We start from the raw sequence: 14555 nt of genomic DNA, 5'->3' as shown, positions 1-14555 counted from the left end.
GATGTTCCAACTGCTATTTTCTATCTGATATTTTTTCCTTGAAATGTGAACAAGACGTGGAAGTTCGCAAAAAGCAGGTCAACTGTATGGGTTTATTAGTTCGTAAAAAATTCTTCGTTTTTGTTGCTACATTGGCCATTTATTACAGTTAAGTTATAGTTTAATTATTACAGTTTTTTATTTTTTACATTTCTCTGCATTTGTGATTCAATGAAAAATAATTTCTGTATGGTTTTTATGTCTTATATTATTTAATATGTTCTTATATAATATACAGTCCAAATTTTAATTTTACATTTAATATTATAATACTGATGTGTAAGTTACATGAAAAGAACAGTTTTACTGAAGTATTTAAAATTTAGCCAGACACAGATCTAAAAATAATTTTGTTGGAACATGAAAATAATTATATAGAATGCTTAAATGTTAATGACAATGCTACTAAAAGTTTTAACATTCTAGCAAGCTGTTTAAGTGTCTTACATAATTATTTTAGTAGTCCAAGCAAAATTATTTTTAGATCTGCTAGTTAAGCAAAATCATTCTTTCCGTGTATTTAGTTAAGATTATTATAGTTTTTAATTTATAAGTTAGAACCTGTTTTTTGTTTTTGATTTTGTAGTTGCGCTTCCTTCAAATTCCAATTTTGCAACCAAATTTTCCAATTACATGTCGATAGTTTCGTACATACAAGCTCGTCATATTCTTCCGTTTTTCCTCGAACCTATTTCAGCAGAGAATGGTTATTTTCCGCCCTATTTGGCCCCTCGTTTTCTCCCCTTAGAAACCATTGCAAAGAACGACTAGCCCCGGGCTAAACGTCATTTTAAAGCGAGTCGGCCAGTTAGCTGGTAAATACGTGAATGCGGCATGAGTTCAGGAATCTCCCGCGTCGTTCATCCTTTATGAAAATAATGGTCATACACGAATATAATGGGATGACCTGCGGAAGTGAAAATACGTTCTATTGTCGGAACTACGTGTGCGCAGCGCATTTTATTGTAAAACTCGATAACAAAGTTTAAGAGAACAAGATTATTATTGAACAAACTGCAAGAGGCACGGGAAAGTTTTATAATGATGATAGAGAAACTGCGTTCTAATTTCCATAGTTGCGAAAGCAAAAAGATAGAGAAAAGTACGCTTGAAATAAGAAATTTAAGGTAGTCGCATGATTATACTGTTCTATGTAATTTTTAGCTCCCTCTTGCTTTTCTGCCCATTTTATTCCTTTTCTATTAATATCTATGGATATTAGTAGAGAACCACCACGTTGCTTATTAATTCTGAGAGATTTTTAATTTAGAAATTCTTTAATTTAATAATCAAGCATCACAAATAGATTGAATTATCCAGAAGCTCGGCAAAGAATTAGTTGCATATAATTCGTTATCTTTTACAGCACGTGAATGACATTAATTATCTAGTTATTCCTTACGAGCGAGAATTTTCTTATCTCTTGTGGACAGGACAGTTTTTTCTTCGTTGCGTGTCATAACCGGCAACAAAGTTTTCTTAAACGAAAAACGTCGCAATGCCTTGGCGTTTTGAAAGATCCTCGTTTATTATCTCGCGTTACATTCCTCTTTAGACTTCGCACTCGTAATTAGCTTGTCCTTCTGACGTAAAATAGCGCTGTTGATTCTCTGCTACCTTCGAAAACAAAGTGGAAATTAAAAAAAAAATCATTGTAGATAAGACACCACTTCACAACCCTTTTCCCTGTATTTAAGAAACTGGCTTGAAAAGCTGTGCCATTATTTGCGTCAGCGACGACTATTTCGAGGGCAGATACAAGAACTCCGATGGAGAACAAGGAAAAGGAGTTTAATAGAATGGTAAATAAATGAGGCTCTAGATATCAGTTCGTCGGAAGGAATTCAAGAGAAGAGAATTCTTATTTTATTTCTTTGAAACAGTAAGTATTTCGTTATTTAATCTCACGTTGTTTTAATTATACAAACCGCAAACCTGATCATTACGTGAAAAATACTATTATTCATGAAGCGGAGAAAAAGCGTGATATACTGTACATGAATTTACATCAGATTCTTGTGAATGAATTTAAATAAATTAATCAACGATAATGATTTCTCGAGTTAATGTTATTCGTTACATTGGTTACATTCAAAATGTAAGATGTTACTTTAACTGTATCTTATATTGCGTTTATTATCTATTATCGCGATTGTAATATTCATGAAGTCTTTTTTATTTCTATATTAGACTGTATTAGAATTTTCTTTCTTGTTCTCGCCAAATATCATAGACTCTCACTTTAAGTTCCAAAAGCTTGTATTAGTTCAGCCACAAAAAACAGACTTATAATTACAAAAATTTATATAGACTATTATAGATAAATGACGTACATCCGAGTAAATTACTTCGAAGTATTATCTCAAAAACTAGCCAGGACATCATAATATGAAAGGAAACGCTAATTACTTGCAAATAGAACAAGTGTTTCGAAAGAGTAGGAAGCGTAAAATAGGTGTATAAGAATCGTAAAACATGCTGTAAAATTTATTTATTTATCCGTTTTAACGTATTTGTTTCGTAAGTACGTTAGTAGAATTCTATTAGTCGTACACTCTTCGTATAATTAGGAAGTTTTCTTACATCTTGCATTCCTACTTAGACCTAAGTGGGAATGCAATATATATAAGAAGATTTCGTTCGCGACATGAACCACTTTGAATTCATTTTGAATTTTCTGCATACATTTAGCATACAACATTTTTGACGGTTCCATTCAAGTCAGAACGTTGCAAATTTAAATTATCAGTAAGTTTACTCTCCTTTATATTTTATCCTTAGATTATAATTTATGTGTTTATTTTCATTAATTATCATCATTGCTGGATCTATTGAAACTGTGAATATTTCTTGCAACTCTGTGTATTTGTTTTTTTAAATGCTTGCAATTATAATCTTGACGTTTCCTTTCTTTCCATATTTCTTTCTACTTTTTTCTTATTTTCTGCAATTTCTATCATACTGTTCAATTTCTATATATTGTATTAACTTTTTGCAGGCAATATATTATATACCAAATTTTTGATTTTTATAACGTCTCGGCTTTTATAAATCGACACATTTTCAAAATTTCCTGTTTATTACACGGTGATTTGTCATATCAAATAAATAAGTGCAGCCGTAAACTGATTTTCCACAAATAAGGATACTTTACAGTTGAATAATGATTTTTTATATTAGTATCTGCTTGTTTCGTTGACGAATCATTTACGTCTAAAATATATTAGAAAATTTTTATATATATGTGTATATTTTTCTATTTTCTCGTGAGAACGTATGTAATTAGAATTAGTTATATTCTTTATCTATAAATAAATCATAAGTGTCCTAAAAGCAACAGTGATACGTGAAGATGTCCCAATCGCGAATAATTCTGCAGATCAGTAATAAAAGCAAAGCCATCATTACTAAATTGAAACGGCATAAAGGAATATAAAATGGACTGTAAAATATATTTCCATGAAAACAACGAGATAGTCATGTATATGTATACTTGCCTTAGCGCCGAGACACTATTGCTCCTAATATATATATATATTCTTTTATCTAATAGGTCATAAGTGTAAAAGCAACGGTATTATTAGCGATACGCGAAAATGTCCCAATCGCGAATAGTTTTGCAGATTGATAATAAAAGCAAAGTCGTTAATACTAAATTGAAATGACGTAAGAGAACATAAAATGGACTGTAAAATATATGTTCCCGTGAAAATAATGAGATAGTCATGTATATGTATATATAGGGTGTTTCTTAAGTACTAGTATATTTCTTACGTCTAACATTTTAATTGATTTTAAGGTTATTTTATAAAGAAAAATTTGTTTGAGTACATGGTCTCAAAAGTCTCATTTTAGGATGTCCAAAATTCTATAAAATTATCAATTATTTTTTCTTACTGTTTTATGAATGATCTAAATATAATTTGCACTCTATTAAAAAATAAGCAATAAATACTTAAATATTTTCAGAAAGTTCAAGTTCAAAGTTTTCCATTGTGATACACGTTTTAATATGGCACAATTTTCCTTTGATGAAATAAAAATTGTTGCCGATATAATGGATGATATGGATATTATAAAATCTATGATTAATACAAAATACCACGACAATGCCTTTTATATTGCGGACATTGGTGAAGTCATAAAAAAACATGAAGAATGGCTTGTCAAGCTACCCAGAGTTATTCCACACTTTGGTATTTTTAAATACTTCATTTTTACATTCTCGATAATGCACTTATAAATTCTTAATACTATATAATTATTTTCTATCTTAGCAATTAAAGCTAATCCGAATCCAACAGTAATTAAAGTTCTGGCAGCTTTGAATGCCTGTTTTGATTGTGCATCCGCGGTAAATCATCAAATCTTTCTTTAGTTATTTGATACAAATATTATATTATATTTAAAAATAATTTCGTATCTTTCCTCTAATAGCAAGAAATAAAACAAGTAATGCAATACGGAGTGCAAGGTGATCGGATTATTTTCGCGCATCCGACTAAGTATTCCTCTCACATAGAATATGCTAGGGAAGTGGGCGTCAAACAAATGACGGTCGATAGTGAAAGTGAGCTATTCAAGATCAAGGATATCTTTCCTGAAGCTGAGTGAGAAAAATATAATATACTGATTTTCCACACGGAGAGAATTTTTTTTTAGAATTTACCCTGAAAATATGATAGTCGTGGGACAACATTTTATTTCGAAGAATTTTAATGTAAATCTGTCTCATTCATTGATAAAACTACAATAAAGTATAAAATAAGTTTGATTAATTTTACTTAAGTGCATGATAAAAATCTTTAAAATATTGTATTGTACCACAACCGTATTTTCAGGGTAAATTTTAAAAGAAAATTCTCTCCGTGCATATATTTAGAAATTTACCGAATGCCTCCGTGCGACAGGATCGTCATACGTATACGCTGTGACTCGAACATCACGCCGGTAGTATTGGGAGAAAAATTCGGCACCGAACCGGACGAGGAAACTGTGCATTTGATACAGCTCACGAAAGATCTCGGTCTGAATTTGCACGGATTTAGCTTCCATGTCGGTAGTCCATGCGAGGAGTTCGAGGCTTACGCCAGAGGGATCGCATTGTGCAAACAATTAGTTACTGTTTCCAAGGCAATCGGTTGCGACAAGGTGCAGTTGATCGACATCGGTGGTGGATTTCCGGGCGAGAGAGGAACGGATATTGACCAGGTATAGGACTTAACCTCCGATAATTATCATCTTTCTTTCATTAGAATGTTAGTATAAATATAAATGATAAGACATGAAACATCATTTCTATATAAACATAAAAAGTTAAACAAAATGATGGAGTTCTAGTTTTTTTTTGTGATGACCAAAAATTAATTTTTTTCAATCAACTTTAGATTTGCAAAGGACTTGTAAGAATAAGTAAAACATTAAAACATATTTCTCTGATTGATAGAAGAAAAGGTGGTAATGTGGACTCTATTTTGTTTTCTGTGTAATCTTTTATTTCTTACTTATATTTTAGATATATTATATAAAAAACAATAATTTATTAATCTAAATTTAATATAGAACAAATTTAAAATAACTAAACAGTTTACAAAATAGGAAAAATTATTTAAATGAAAAGAGACACTATGATGTGATTAGTTGAATGTGTGGTGAAGTACTTCTTCCCGCTATATTTTTACAGAATCTGAATTTTTCAGATCTATTTGAACTTCTTACGAAGTCCAAATAGCTTGAATTCACAGAAAATTTTGAAATTGAAATATTATCAGATTCAGAAGTTTCTTTTCATGAATACTTTCCTAGTAATATTCTTGCGTTGATCCCGCTCTCGTGAATGTTTATCACGATGTATCTTTTCCGCTTCGGATATCTCATTTTTGATTCTTCTTATATAAAATGATTACCACAAAGATTTTTAACGAAAAACAACGCTCTGCAATATTTTTCGTTAAAACCCCAGGGTTCACATTAATTTTATATGGTCCAATACAGAAACGTTGACAAAATTTATATTTAATTATGTTTTAGCGAAAAAACACAATTATTCAAGTTTACTTATCTTCTCAAAATAAGAGAACAGCACCTTAAAAATTAATTTAGGATATAAACTTGTTACTTACAAACTTTAAACCACTTTAAAGTTGACATTGAAAATCATACGATGAAACTTTGATACACGTCATAATAGAACATCGATTGCCAAAAAAGATCGTGCTATTCATGTCCGTAATCGTTTCACAATTTTGCTATCTGAGAACAAGTTAAAAATTTTTCTGCAAGAAGTTAATTACAACAGAATTTTAACTTTAATCAGAACTCATGTGTATGTACATATGTGGTCAGTAATGCTTTTTCACTCGAGCATTGCATTCGTACGAACATAATACTGTTACAATTTCCAGATTATATTGCAATTATTTATAAAATGTATATATATTTAAATACTTAATAGTTGTGTGCGCGATGTCTCTGCTTAAAACGCAGCTAATTTCAAGCAGAAAGATATTATTGACTAATACATGTGGTAAGCAGGAATCGACATTTTCTTTGTATCTATGGTAATTCTTTCAGTTCGCCAGTATCATTAATGATGCGATCAAGGATGTCGATCCTAAGATAAAATTTATCAGTGAGCCGGGAAGATATTACGTAACTTCCGGCTTCACATTAACCTCATATTTGCATTCCAAGAGAATCGTTCCGAAGAATGGAGAAATGATGAGAATGTATTACATAAATTGCGGAGTGTACAATTCCTTCTTCGATGAAATGATGGGTTTTCAGTCTAGATGCCCACAATTACTTTCCGAGGTAATCTTATGTTTTGCATTATTTACGCGTACAAAAACGATTTTAATAAGAAGCAGTTATTACTTTATCATCGTAGCTAACAAACGAAGAGAAATTTCTTTCAAATATATGGGGACCGACTGCCGATTCGTTTGATTTAATTGTCAAAAATATAATGTTGCCTGAGCTTGAAATAGGTGAATGGTTAATTTGGAAGAATATGGGTTCTTATTCTTTAAGCACAGCCTGTATGTTCAACGGATACCCGATTCCAATTGTGATTCCATTTATCAGGAAGAGTCAATGGTTAGTATTGATAAAAATAATGAAATATACAAAATTTTTAATAGTGTCATTGTTTTTTTTTCATATGATATCTATAGTTTGTATAAATTAAATTGTTAATATTTTCAGGGAGGATTTTAAAGCGCAAATTGACTCGAAGTAAAAGTCTATTTTCTAAAACCAACAGTATAATTCGAACTATATGACTCGACAAGAGTAATTGAGTGAATTCTTAATAGAATTTAAAGCTGTCCTAAAAATGAAATTAAGCATATTATAGATTTAATTCTAGTTTAGTATAAATATAACTCATATTTATAAACGTACGTATCATCACTAACTAAAGTTTAGAATTGCAAAGAATCGAATAAATTATTAATTATATTAATAATTATATAATTTTCAGTATTTTGTTAGTTTTACAACAAAAGTTATAATAATCAGAAAATTAAATAAAATATATTACACACACACACACACACACACACACACACACACACACACACACACACACACACACACAAACAAACTTAAATAAATTATATTATCTATTAAAAATTAATTATATATTATGTATTATAATTTTTATTTAGAGATAAATTTAAAGTTTCTTTAAGAGTACCAAAGAACTTAAACTAAGAACTTTAAAAAGATTAATGTTTTTGGTCGTGAAAGAATACATCGATGCTAATCTTGCTCGTCAGCGAATATTATAATTTACTATTAAACCGTCTGATTTTCTTTAACAATTTCTTTGAAAACATTTTTGGTAAATAAAGAGACATATGAAGAAATGTCAAATAATATTTGCTTATAAGGTTTCCATGTCAGCAAAAGAGCTATTATTATTACTGTAATCATTAACACGTTTTGATACTGTGGTTGCTTTATTTCGGAAATTTTGAATTTGCTTGAATTTGGAAAAAGCGTATAATAATAGCTGTGCTCGATTTTGTAAATCGAAAGCATCCGTAATTATTCTATTCTTGTTTATCTGAATTTAGTGAACACAGGATAGAATGATTACGGATGCCTCTGATTTGTAAAACGCAGCAATAAAAGGTGGGAATTTCGCTCCTTTGGTGCCAGTCAGTCGCCAGTTCCACTGTACGTATCTACTTTTGGTCGCTTCGTACGTCAATTATCTTCTTTGTTTGCAGAGTATTGAACTATACAAAGTATATGTAAAGTAAGTATATATATATATGTACATATTAAAATAAGTATATTTTTTAACATTAATTTTAAATATACAATGCGTTTATATAAATCAGAAGGTTTAGTGATTCTTTGTAATTTTTTATTTTTACTTGTGATGTGGATGAGAAGTTATCGTCGTTTAAACGTTCATAACGTTTATACGAATTTTATTTAAAAGTAACATAAAAATATCAAACCTGTTGAGAGAGTTGGAAACAAATTTTGCAGTTTTGCAAAGTGCGAAATGTTGAAGAATTGCTTGATAAAAGTAATAAAAAAGTTATCTTAGTAATATGTGAAACAGTCTAGGAAAGAAAAAAAACGATGTTCTGTTACTATTGTCGAAATTGCAGTTAAGTAATCACAACATTTTACGGTGTGGTTAACTTTTAGACAGTGCATGTCAATTATCATATTAAAATCTGTTATCAAATTTTAAACACAGTGTGAAAAGAACACAATTCGATGTTAAATGAAAATTTTAACGGTTTATCGCAAATGTTGAATTCCATTAATTTAGAAAATGGAATAGTATAATAATAAATTTGGTTACATTTTACAACAAGTAACTTTGAGTTTATTTGAATTTTTGTATGATAATTTTAAAAAATTTTAAAATTTTATTTAATTAATGTGAGGGAAAAATCCTTTAGCAGGAAAATTATTAAAGAATAAAAAATATTAATTTGGTTTATTTACAACGGTGCCAAAATTGAAGGATATAAAATTTATCGCAATTGCTGTTATGCAATATTAATCTTTTATACATTTCAATATATTTCAGTATGCATTATTTTTCAGTATATTGTATTGTTTTATTGTAACTAATTACAGTATAACAAATTTTAGCAATTATCTATAGGAATTACTTATAAAAATGAAAGCAATCTATTTTTTTATTTGTTCCTTTTTGATTCTTTTTCTTTTTTGCTTTTACTTTCTGCTAAATTTTGATAGATTAATATATAAAAATTAATACATCTCATTATTTTACTTTATTGTATAATCTATTGTTATAATAAAACTCTTACGTAATTTGTTAATCAATAATAAGTAAAGACTCGATTTTAATAGCTAAATAAAAACAAATTATTTTAATTAAGAAATAGTAAGTGTCTGAGTACATATTTTTTTCGCAGGAAGATCTTAAATTTTGTTGTGCTTATTATATTAATTTCATTATGTCGCACTTGGATTTCAAAGACATACAAGTCGTTAATGATAGCGTAAATGACATTGATGTCATTAGAGATATAATTAAAAATGAAAAGCCAGAAGATGCTTTCTATGTCGTGGATATCGGTGACATTATTAGAAGACATCAAGAATGGATTAGCAAAATGCCCAAGATTGTTCCGCACTATGGTACGTCTGTAGCATTTGTTGCATTCTTTTTTCTATCTCTCTTCTATCTCTATTGCTGCATTATCTTCCGAAATGTATTGCAATATAAAAGTTACGGTCATTCATTTTTTTAAATTTCAGCGATTAAATGCAATTCAAATTCGACAGTAATTAAAGTTCTGGCGGCTTTAAATGCCTTTTTTGATTGCGCATCAAAGGTAAATCTTCGTTTTTATCTCACAGAATATCTAAATCTTCACTGTTTATACAAGGTGTTCCTAAAGTGCTTGACTATATGCTTCACTAATGTATTCTGCCTAATCTGGATAAAGAAACAAAAGAATTGAAGATTAAATATTTTAGGGACACTCTATATAAGCCTCACATAAGCCCCGAATTAATAAGCCGTCTTCTGTGACTCCCAAGTTAATTAACTATGTTTCTAACAGCAAGAAATAGCACAAGTAATACAGTATGACGTGCAAGGTGAGCGGATAATTTTCGCGCATCCAAATAAGTTGCCGTCTCATATCGAATACTCTAGAAACGTAGGCGTCAAACGGATGACGGTTGACAGCGAACTTGAGTTGACGAAAATTAAGGAATTATTTCCCGAAGCTAAGTAAGTGAGACTAATAATAATAAATAAATTTTCAACAAGTAAGACAAGCGCCAGTTAAAGTTAGATATTGAAATAATGTTTAATTCTATATATATTTTTTAAATATATTTCTCAGATATATGACTGATTATTTTCATGATGCTAATATACTTACAAAAACGTTTATATCTTAAAAACGGTTGAACTTTATATTGATCTATGTTCACTAATGTTTTTTTACTTAGTACTGAAAAAAATATTTGTGTAAAATTACATGATTATGCTGGGTGTTTTTTCGACCCAGCATCATGTAACATTATTTAAATATGATTGTAAAATTACCTAAATGACTGGAAAATTACCTAAATATTTATGTAATTTTCCAGTCATTTAGAAAATTTTACAATCATATTTAAGTAATGTTACACGATTATGCTGAGTCGGAAAAAACCCAACATAATCATGTAATTTTATACAAATATTTTTTTCAGTGTATGGTGTGTTCTATTTATCATGTAAGTGCTGAATGGTTTTTTAAATAAGTCTATATAATATAATATAACTGGGATAATTTTAGCCCAAAAGCAGAGTAACTTTGGCCTAAATTTTGCTAAGACAGCATACGTGTAAAAATCAGGACATAAAACCTCTTAAAAATGTTTTAAGACATCTTATGTCCTGATTTTGGACATGCGTGTTGTACAGGCATTTTTTTAAATTTGAGCCGAAATTATCCTTACTAGGTCAAAGTTACTCCATTTTATTATAATATGTAATATTGTATTATATTATATAATTTTTTTTTTGTTTCACTTTTCCTTTATATTTTTCTTTATATGGTTCATAATTGCTCTACGGCTGCACAGGATCGTGATACGCATACGTTGCGACTCGAAAAACTCGCCGATATTGTTGGGAGCGAAATTCGGTTGCGATCCGTGCGAGGAAGCTGTGCATTTGATACAATGCGCGCAAGATCTCGGCTTGAACTTATACGGCTTCAGCTTTCACGTTGGTACTCCATGTTTAGAGATGGACGCCTACTGCAGAGGAATCGAAATATGTAAGCAGTTAATCGCAGTCGCTAAATCAATCGGATGCAGCAACGTAAAGTTGATTGACATCGGTGGTGGATTCTTAAGCATCAGAGGAGAAGAGCTTGACAAGGTACGTAAAAATAAAAGTAATCTTCTTCTATTTACTCAAACTTTCTTGATGACTTTATTCTAAATTTTTTGCCGATAGTGCAGGTTAATATGTAATATTAAAAAAACACATTTTTAAGTTTTTAATTAAAAAAAAATTTTTTTAATTTGTTTTTGTTTTTAACAGATATTCAAGTTTTTAATTTTTTAATTAATATTTTTTTTTAAGATTTTCGTCTGTATTGTAACTTATTTAATTTTTATTTTTTTTAATTTACTTTTTCAAATTTCTTTTTACTTTTTTATTTTTAATATTAATTTTTTATAGTTTTTAATATTTAATTTTTTTTAAGATTTTTGTCTATATTATAATTTACTTAAATTTTAGCAGCAGTCCGGAGTAGGGATGCTCGATTCAGATCGATCTTTTTAATCGATCTGAATCGCAACTGCAAGTATCGATTCACCAAAAGATTGAATATCAAAGAATCGATTCAGCAAAGATCGATCTAAAAAATCGATGCTAATTGCAAATTGCATATTATAGTCCTTTTCATAAAAAAAAAACGTTTCCAATGCATATAGCCGGTTATAGAAAGATGGTAACACTTTTTTTCGATGTGTTTCGGAACTTAGCCTTGCTCGTAAAGTGATTGAACGTAAATGAGTGAATCTATATGTAAGAACTAATCGTTCGGTGAGCGAGCTGCATTCCAAATCTCATGGGAAAATAAGTATTACAATCTTTCTGTGACCAGCTGTACACGGAAAATCGATCTCGGTTTATTATCGGCCAGCACCGATCCGCCTCGGTGAAACGCATATTCCCTCCGTTTTCGCCAACCTTCGGTTGGCAGCAGTTGGTCGTAAAAATATACAAAATAATATAAAATAATAATACATAAAGATTATATAATGTATCTCATAATTGTTATTTTATTCTCTACTTTTTTACTTTATTGTGTAGTCTTCAATTGTGTGTGTGTGTGTGTGTGTGTGTGTGTGTGTGTGTGTGTGTATGTGTGTGTTATAGCGAAATATTATGAAATAATCTTATTTATTATTATGTGAATTATAATATGACGGATAATAATGGTAACTAATTTTTGAGATGACTTAATTGAAGAAGTTAATATACTTTCTGTTCATTTTAATACTGTTATTATTGTTAATATTGATACGTTTCGTAATTTCTTTAGCTAGCCAAGGTTATTAACGGTGCGATTGAGAATCTTGATCCCGATATAAGAGTCATCAGCGAGCCTGGACGTTATTACGTAGGTTCGAGCTTTACCTTAGCTTCGTATCTGCACTCTAAAAGGCTCGCCACTTTCGACGGCATAACGAGGAGGATGTATTATATGAATTGCGGGGTGTACAATTCGTTTCTAGACGCATTGTTAGGCCTGCAGGACAGAATCCCGGAATCGGTTTTTGAGGTAATCACTTGAAGCTGTATAGCACAAAACGGTGTCCCTTGGTATTAATCACACGAGATAACTGTCAATTTATCATCGCAGCCGACGAGGGACGAAAAATTTCTCTCGAATGTATGGGGGCCGACTGCCGACTCGTATGATTTAATACTTAAGGATGTATTGTTGCCTGAGTTTCATATAGGCGATTGGTTAGTTTGGAGAAATATGGGCGCTTACACATTAACTCTTTCCAATACATTCAATGGATTTCCGATTCCAACTGTGAGACCATTTATTAGAGAAAGCCAGTGGTTAATGTCTTTAAATCTACATAAAAAAAATATGCAATATATTTAAAAATAATATCAAATTGTATAGTTAGAGTTAATATACTTAAAGTTAATCTCATAATTTAATAATATAATGATTTTTACAGGAAAAGCTTTTTGGCACAAATTCATAAAAAATAAAGAAGTATTTTATTTCAAAAGATAAAAATTAAATCAATGTTAAAAATGGAAGTAACGCAATATATCAAGTATTGTCGAAGTATTTCGATACATAACTACATTTTGATAAATACGATTTCATTATTATTATTTATGATTTATTATAATAGAAATATCTAATATAGTATGTCGTAGAGACAGCTTATAGATATAGTAATATTTGTATGATATATTCAGGATAGTTTTGCTGTGTGGATTAAAATATCTTTTTTTGCTATGTAAAAGACTTCGTTAGTAATTATAAAATGAATTATTGATAAATATCAGTTTTCACTTTATCTTTTTATTTTATAACATTTATTTATTTTATTATTTTATGATTTCTGAATGATTCTTATTTAATAATTTGTGTGTGGATTGTTATAATTAGGTTGCATATAATTTGGAAATTATGTGTTTCATTGTTTTAATATGCATTTTATTATTGTATGACACGTTAATGTAAAATATAAAATCTTATTTTTGACAAGTACGTTTTTTGTTGAACATTTTTTTCTACAAGAATTTTATAAAGATTTGTGATTGACGTGGAAAAAGACAAGTGAAAAGAAAAATGATAGAAAAAAGGTAGATATATAAAAAAAAATAGAGAAATAGAAAAACAGAAATAGAAATAGAATAAATTGTTAGACACATTGTTTAGAAAGGTGTTATAAATCTTTTTTTGACGCGTAAGCGATATATTATATTGACAACAGGTTTGTGCGCAACACAAGTTTGCAAGTTCGATTTATTCGATTTATTCGATTTTATCTGAAACGTATGAAATCGTCAAAAAAAAAATCACTATAACGACTGTCACTCATCAGTCACTTTAATTATGTAGATATCAAGAGTTATTTATTTAATACGATTTTTGCGATTTTTTAATTATCATCCCTGTATTTATCTTATTATGGTTATATGCGCAAATTATGGCGATGTAATTGATTAAACGCATGCATATAATATAGTTGCGATAATGAAGAAAGATGGTAAGCTTTCGGCGAATGTGTACATGCGGATGATTTACAAGCGGTGAGTGACGTAAATTCCATGATTACGTACACGACCGGGCCATATTACATTATAACTATCCGGCTAATCTTTATTTTCAACAATAAACTGCGACGGCGCAGATAAGAACCGCGACCGGGGCGGACTATAAAAAGTACATAGCTTTTCATCCCGAATTGCACTCCTTTTAATGAGCACCGAACAAAACGAGCGGAAGGAACGTTCC

At 29.8% G+C, this 14555-nt stretch overlaps 2 protein-coding genes across 2 annotated transcripts; both read left to right on the top strand.

Moving 5' to 3' along the window:
- Positions 1-4051: 4051 nt before the first annotated feature.
- LOC108724656 (ornithine decarboxylase 2-like) lies at positions 4052-7301 on the top strand. The gene is made up of 7 exons (XM_018451116.1): positions 4052-4235; positions 4317-4393; positions 4477-4649; positions 4950-5250; positions 6613-6852; positions 6929-7137; positions 7246-7301. Exons 1-7 carry the CDS (start codon positions 4052-4054, stop codon positions 7277-7279), a joined length of 1218 nt encoding a protein of 405 aa, XP_018306618.1. The 3' UTR covers positions 7280-7301.
- A 933-nt stretch (positions 7302-8234) lies between these two features.
- On the top strand, positions 8235-13181 carry LOC108724655 (ornithine decarboxylase 2-like). Its single transcript, XM_018451115.1, has 7 exons — positions 8235-8305; positions 9456-9681; positions 9802-9878; positions 10110-10282; positions 11128-11428; positions 12606-12845; positions 12927-13181. Exons 2-7 carry the CDS (start codon positions 9498-9500, stop codon positions 13179-13181), a joined length of 1230 nt encoding a protein of 409 aa, XP_018306617.1. The 5' UTR covers positions 8235-8305; positions 9456-9497.
- Positions 13182-14555: the final 1374 nt, after the last annotated feature.

The sequence above is a fragment of the Mycetomoellerius zeteki genome, unplaced genomic scaffold, assembly GCF_001594055.1.
Source record: "Mycetomoellerius zeteki isolate Tzet28-1 unplaced genomic scaffold, Tzet1.0 scaffold31, whole genome shotgun sequence".
In the NCBI taxonomy this organism is placed as follows: Eukaryota; Metazoa; Arthropoda; class Insecta; order Hymenoptera; family Formicidae; genus Mycetomoellerius; species Mycetomoellerius zeteki.
Note: the sequence above shows the minus strand (reverse complement) of the source record. Positions and strands in the feature narration are given on the sequence as shown.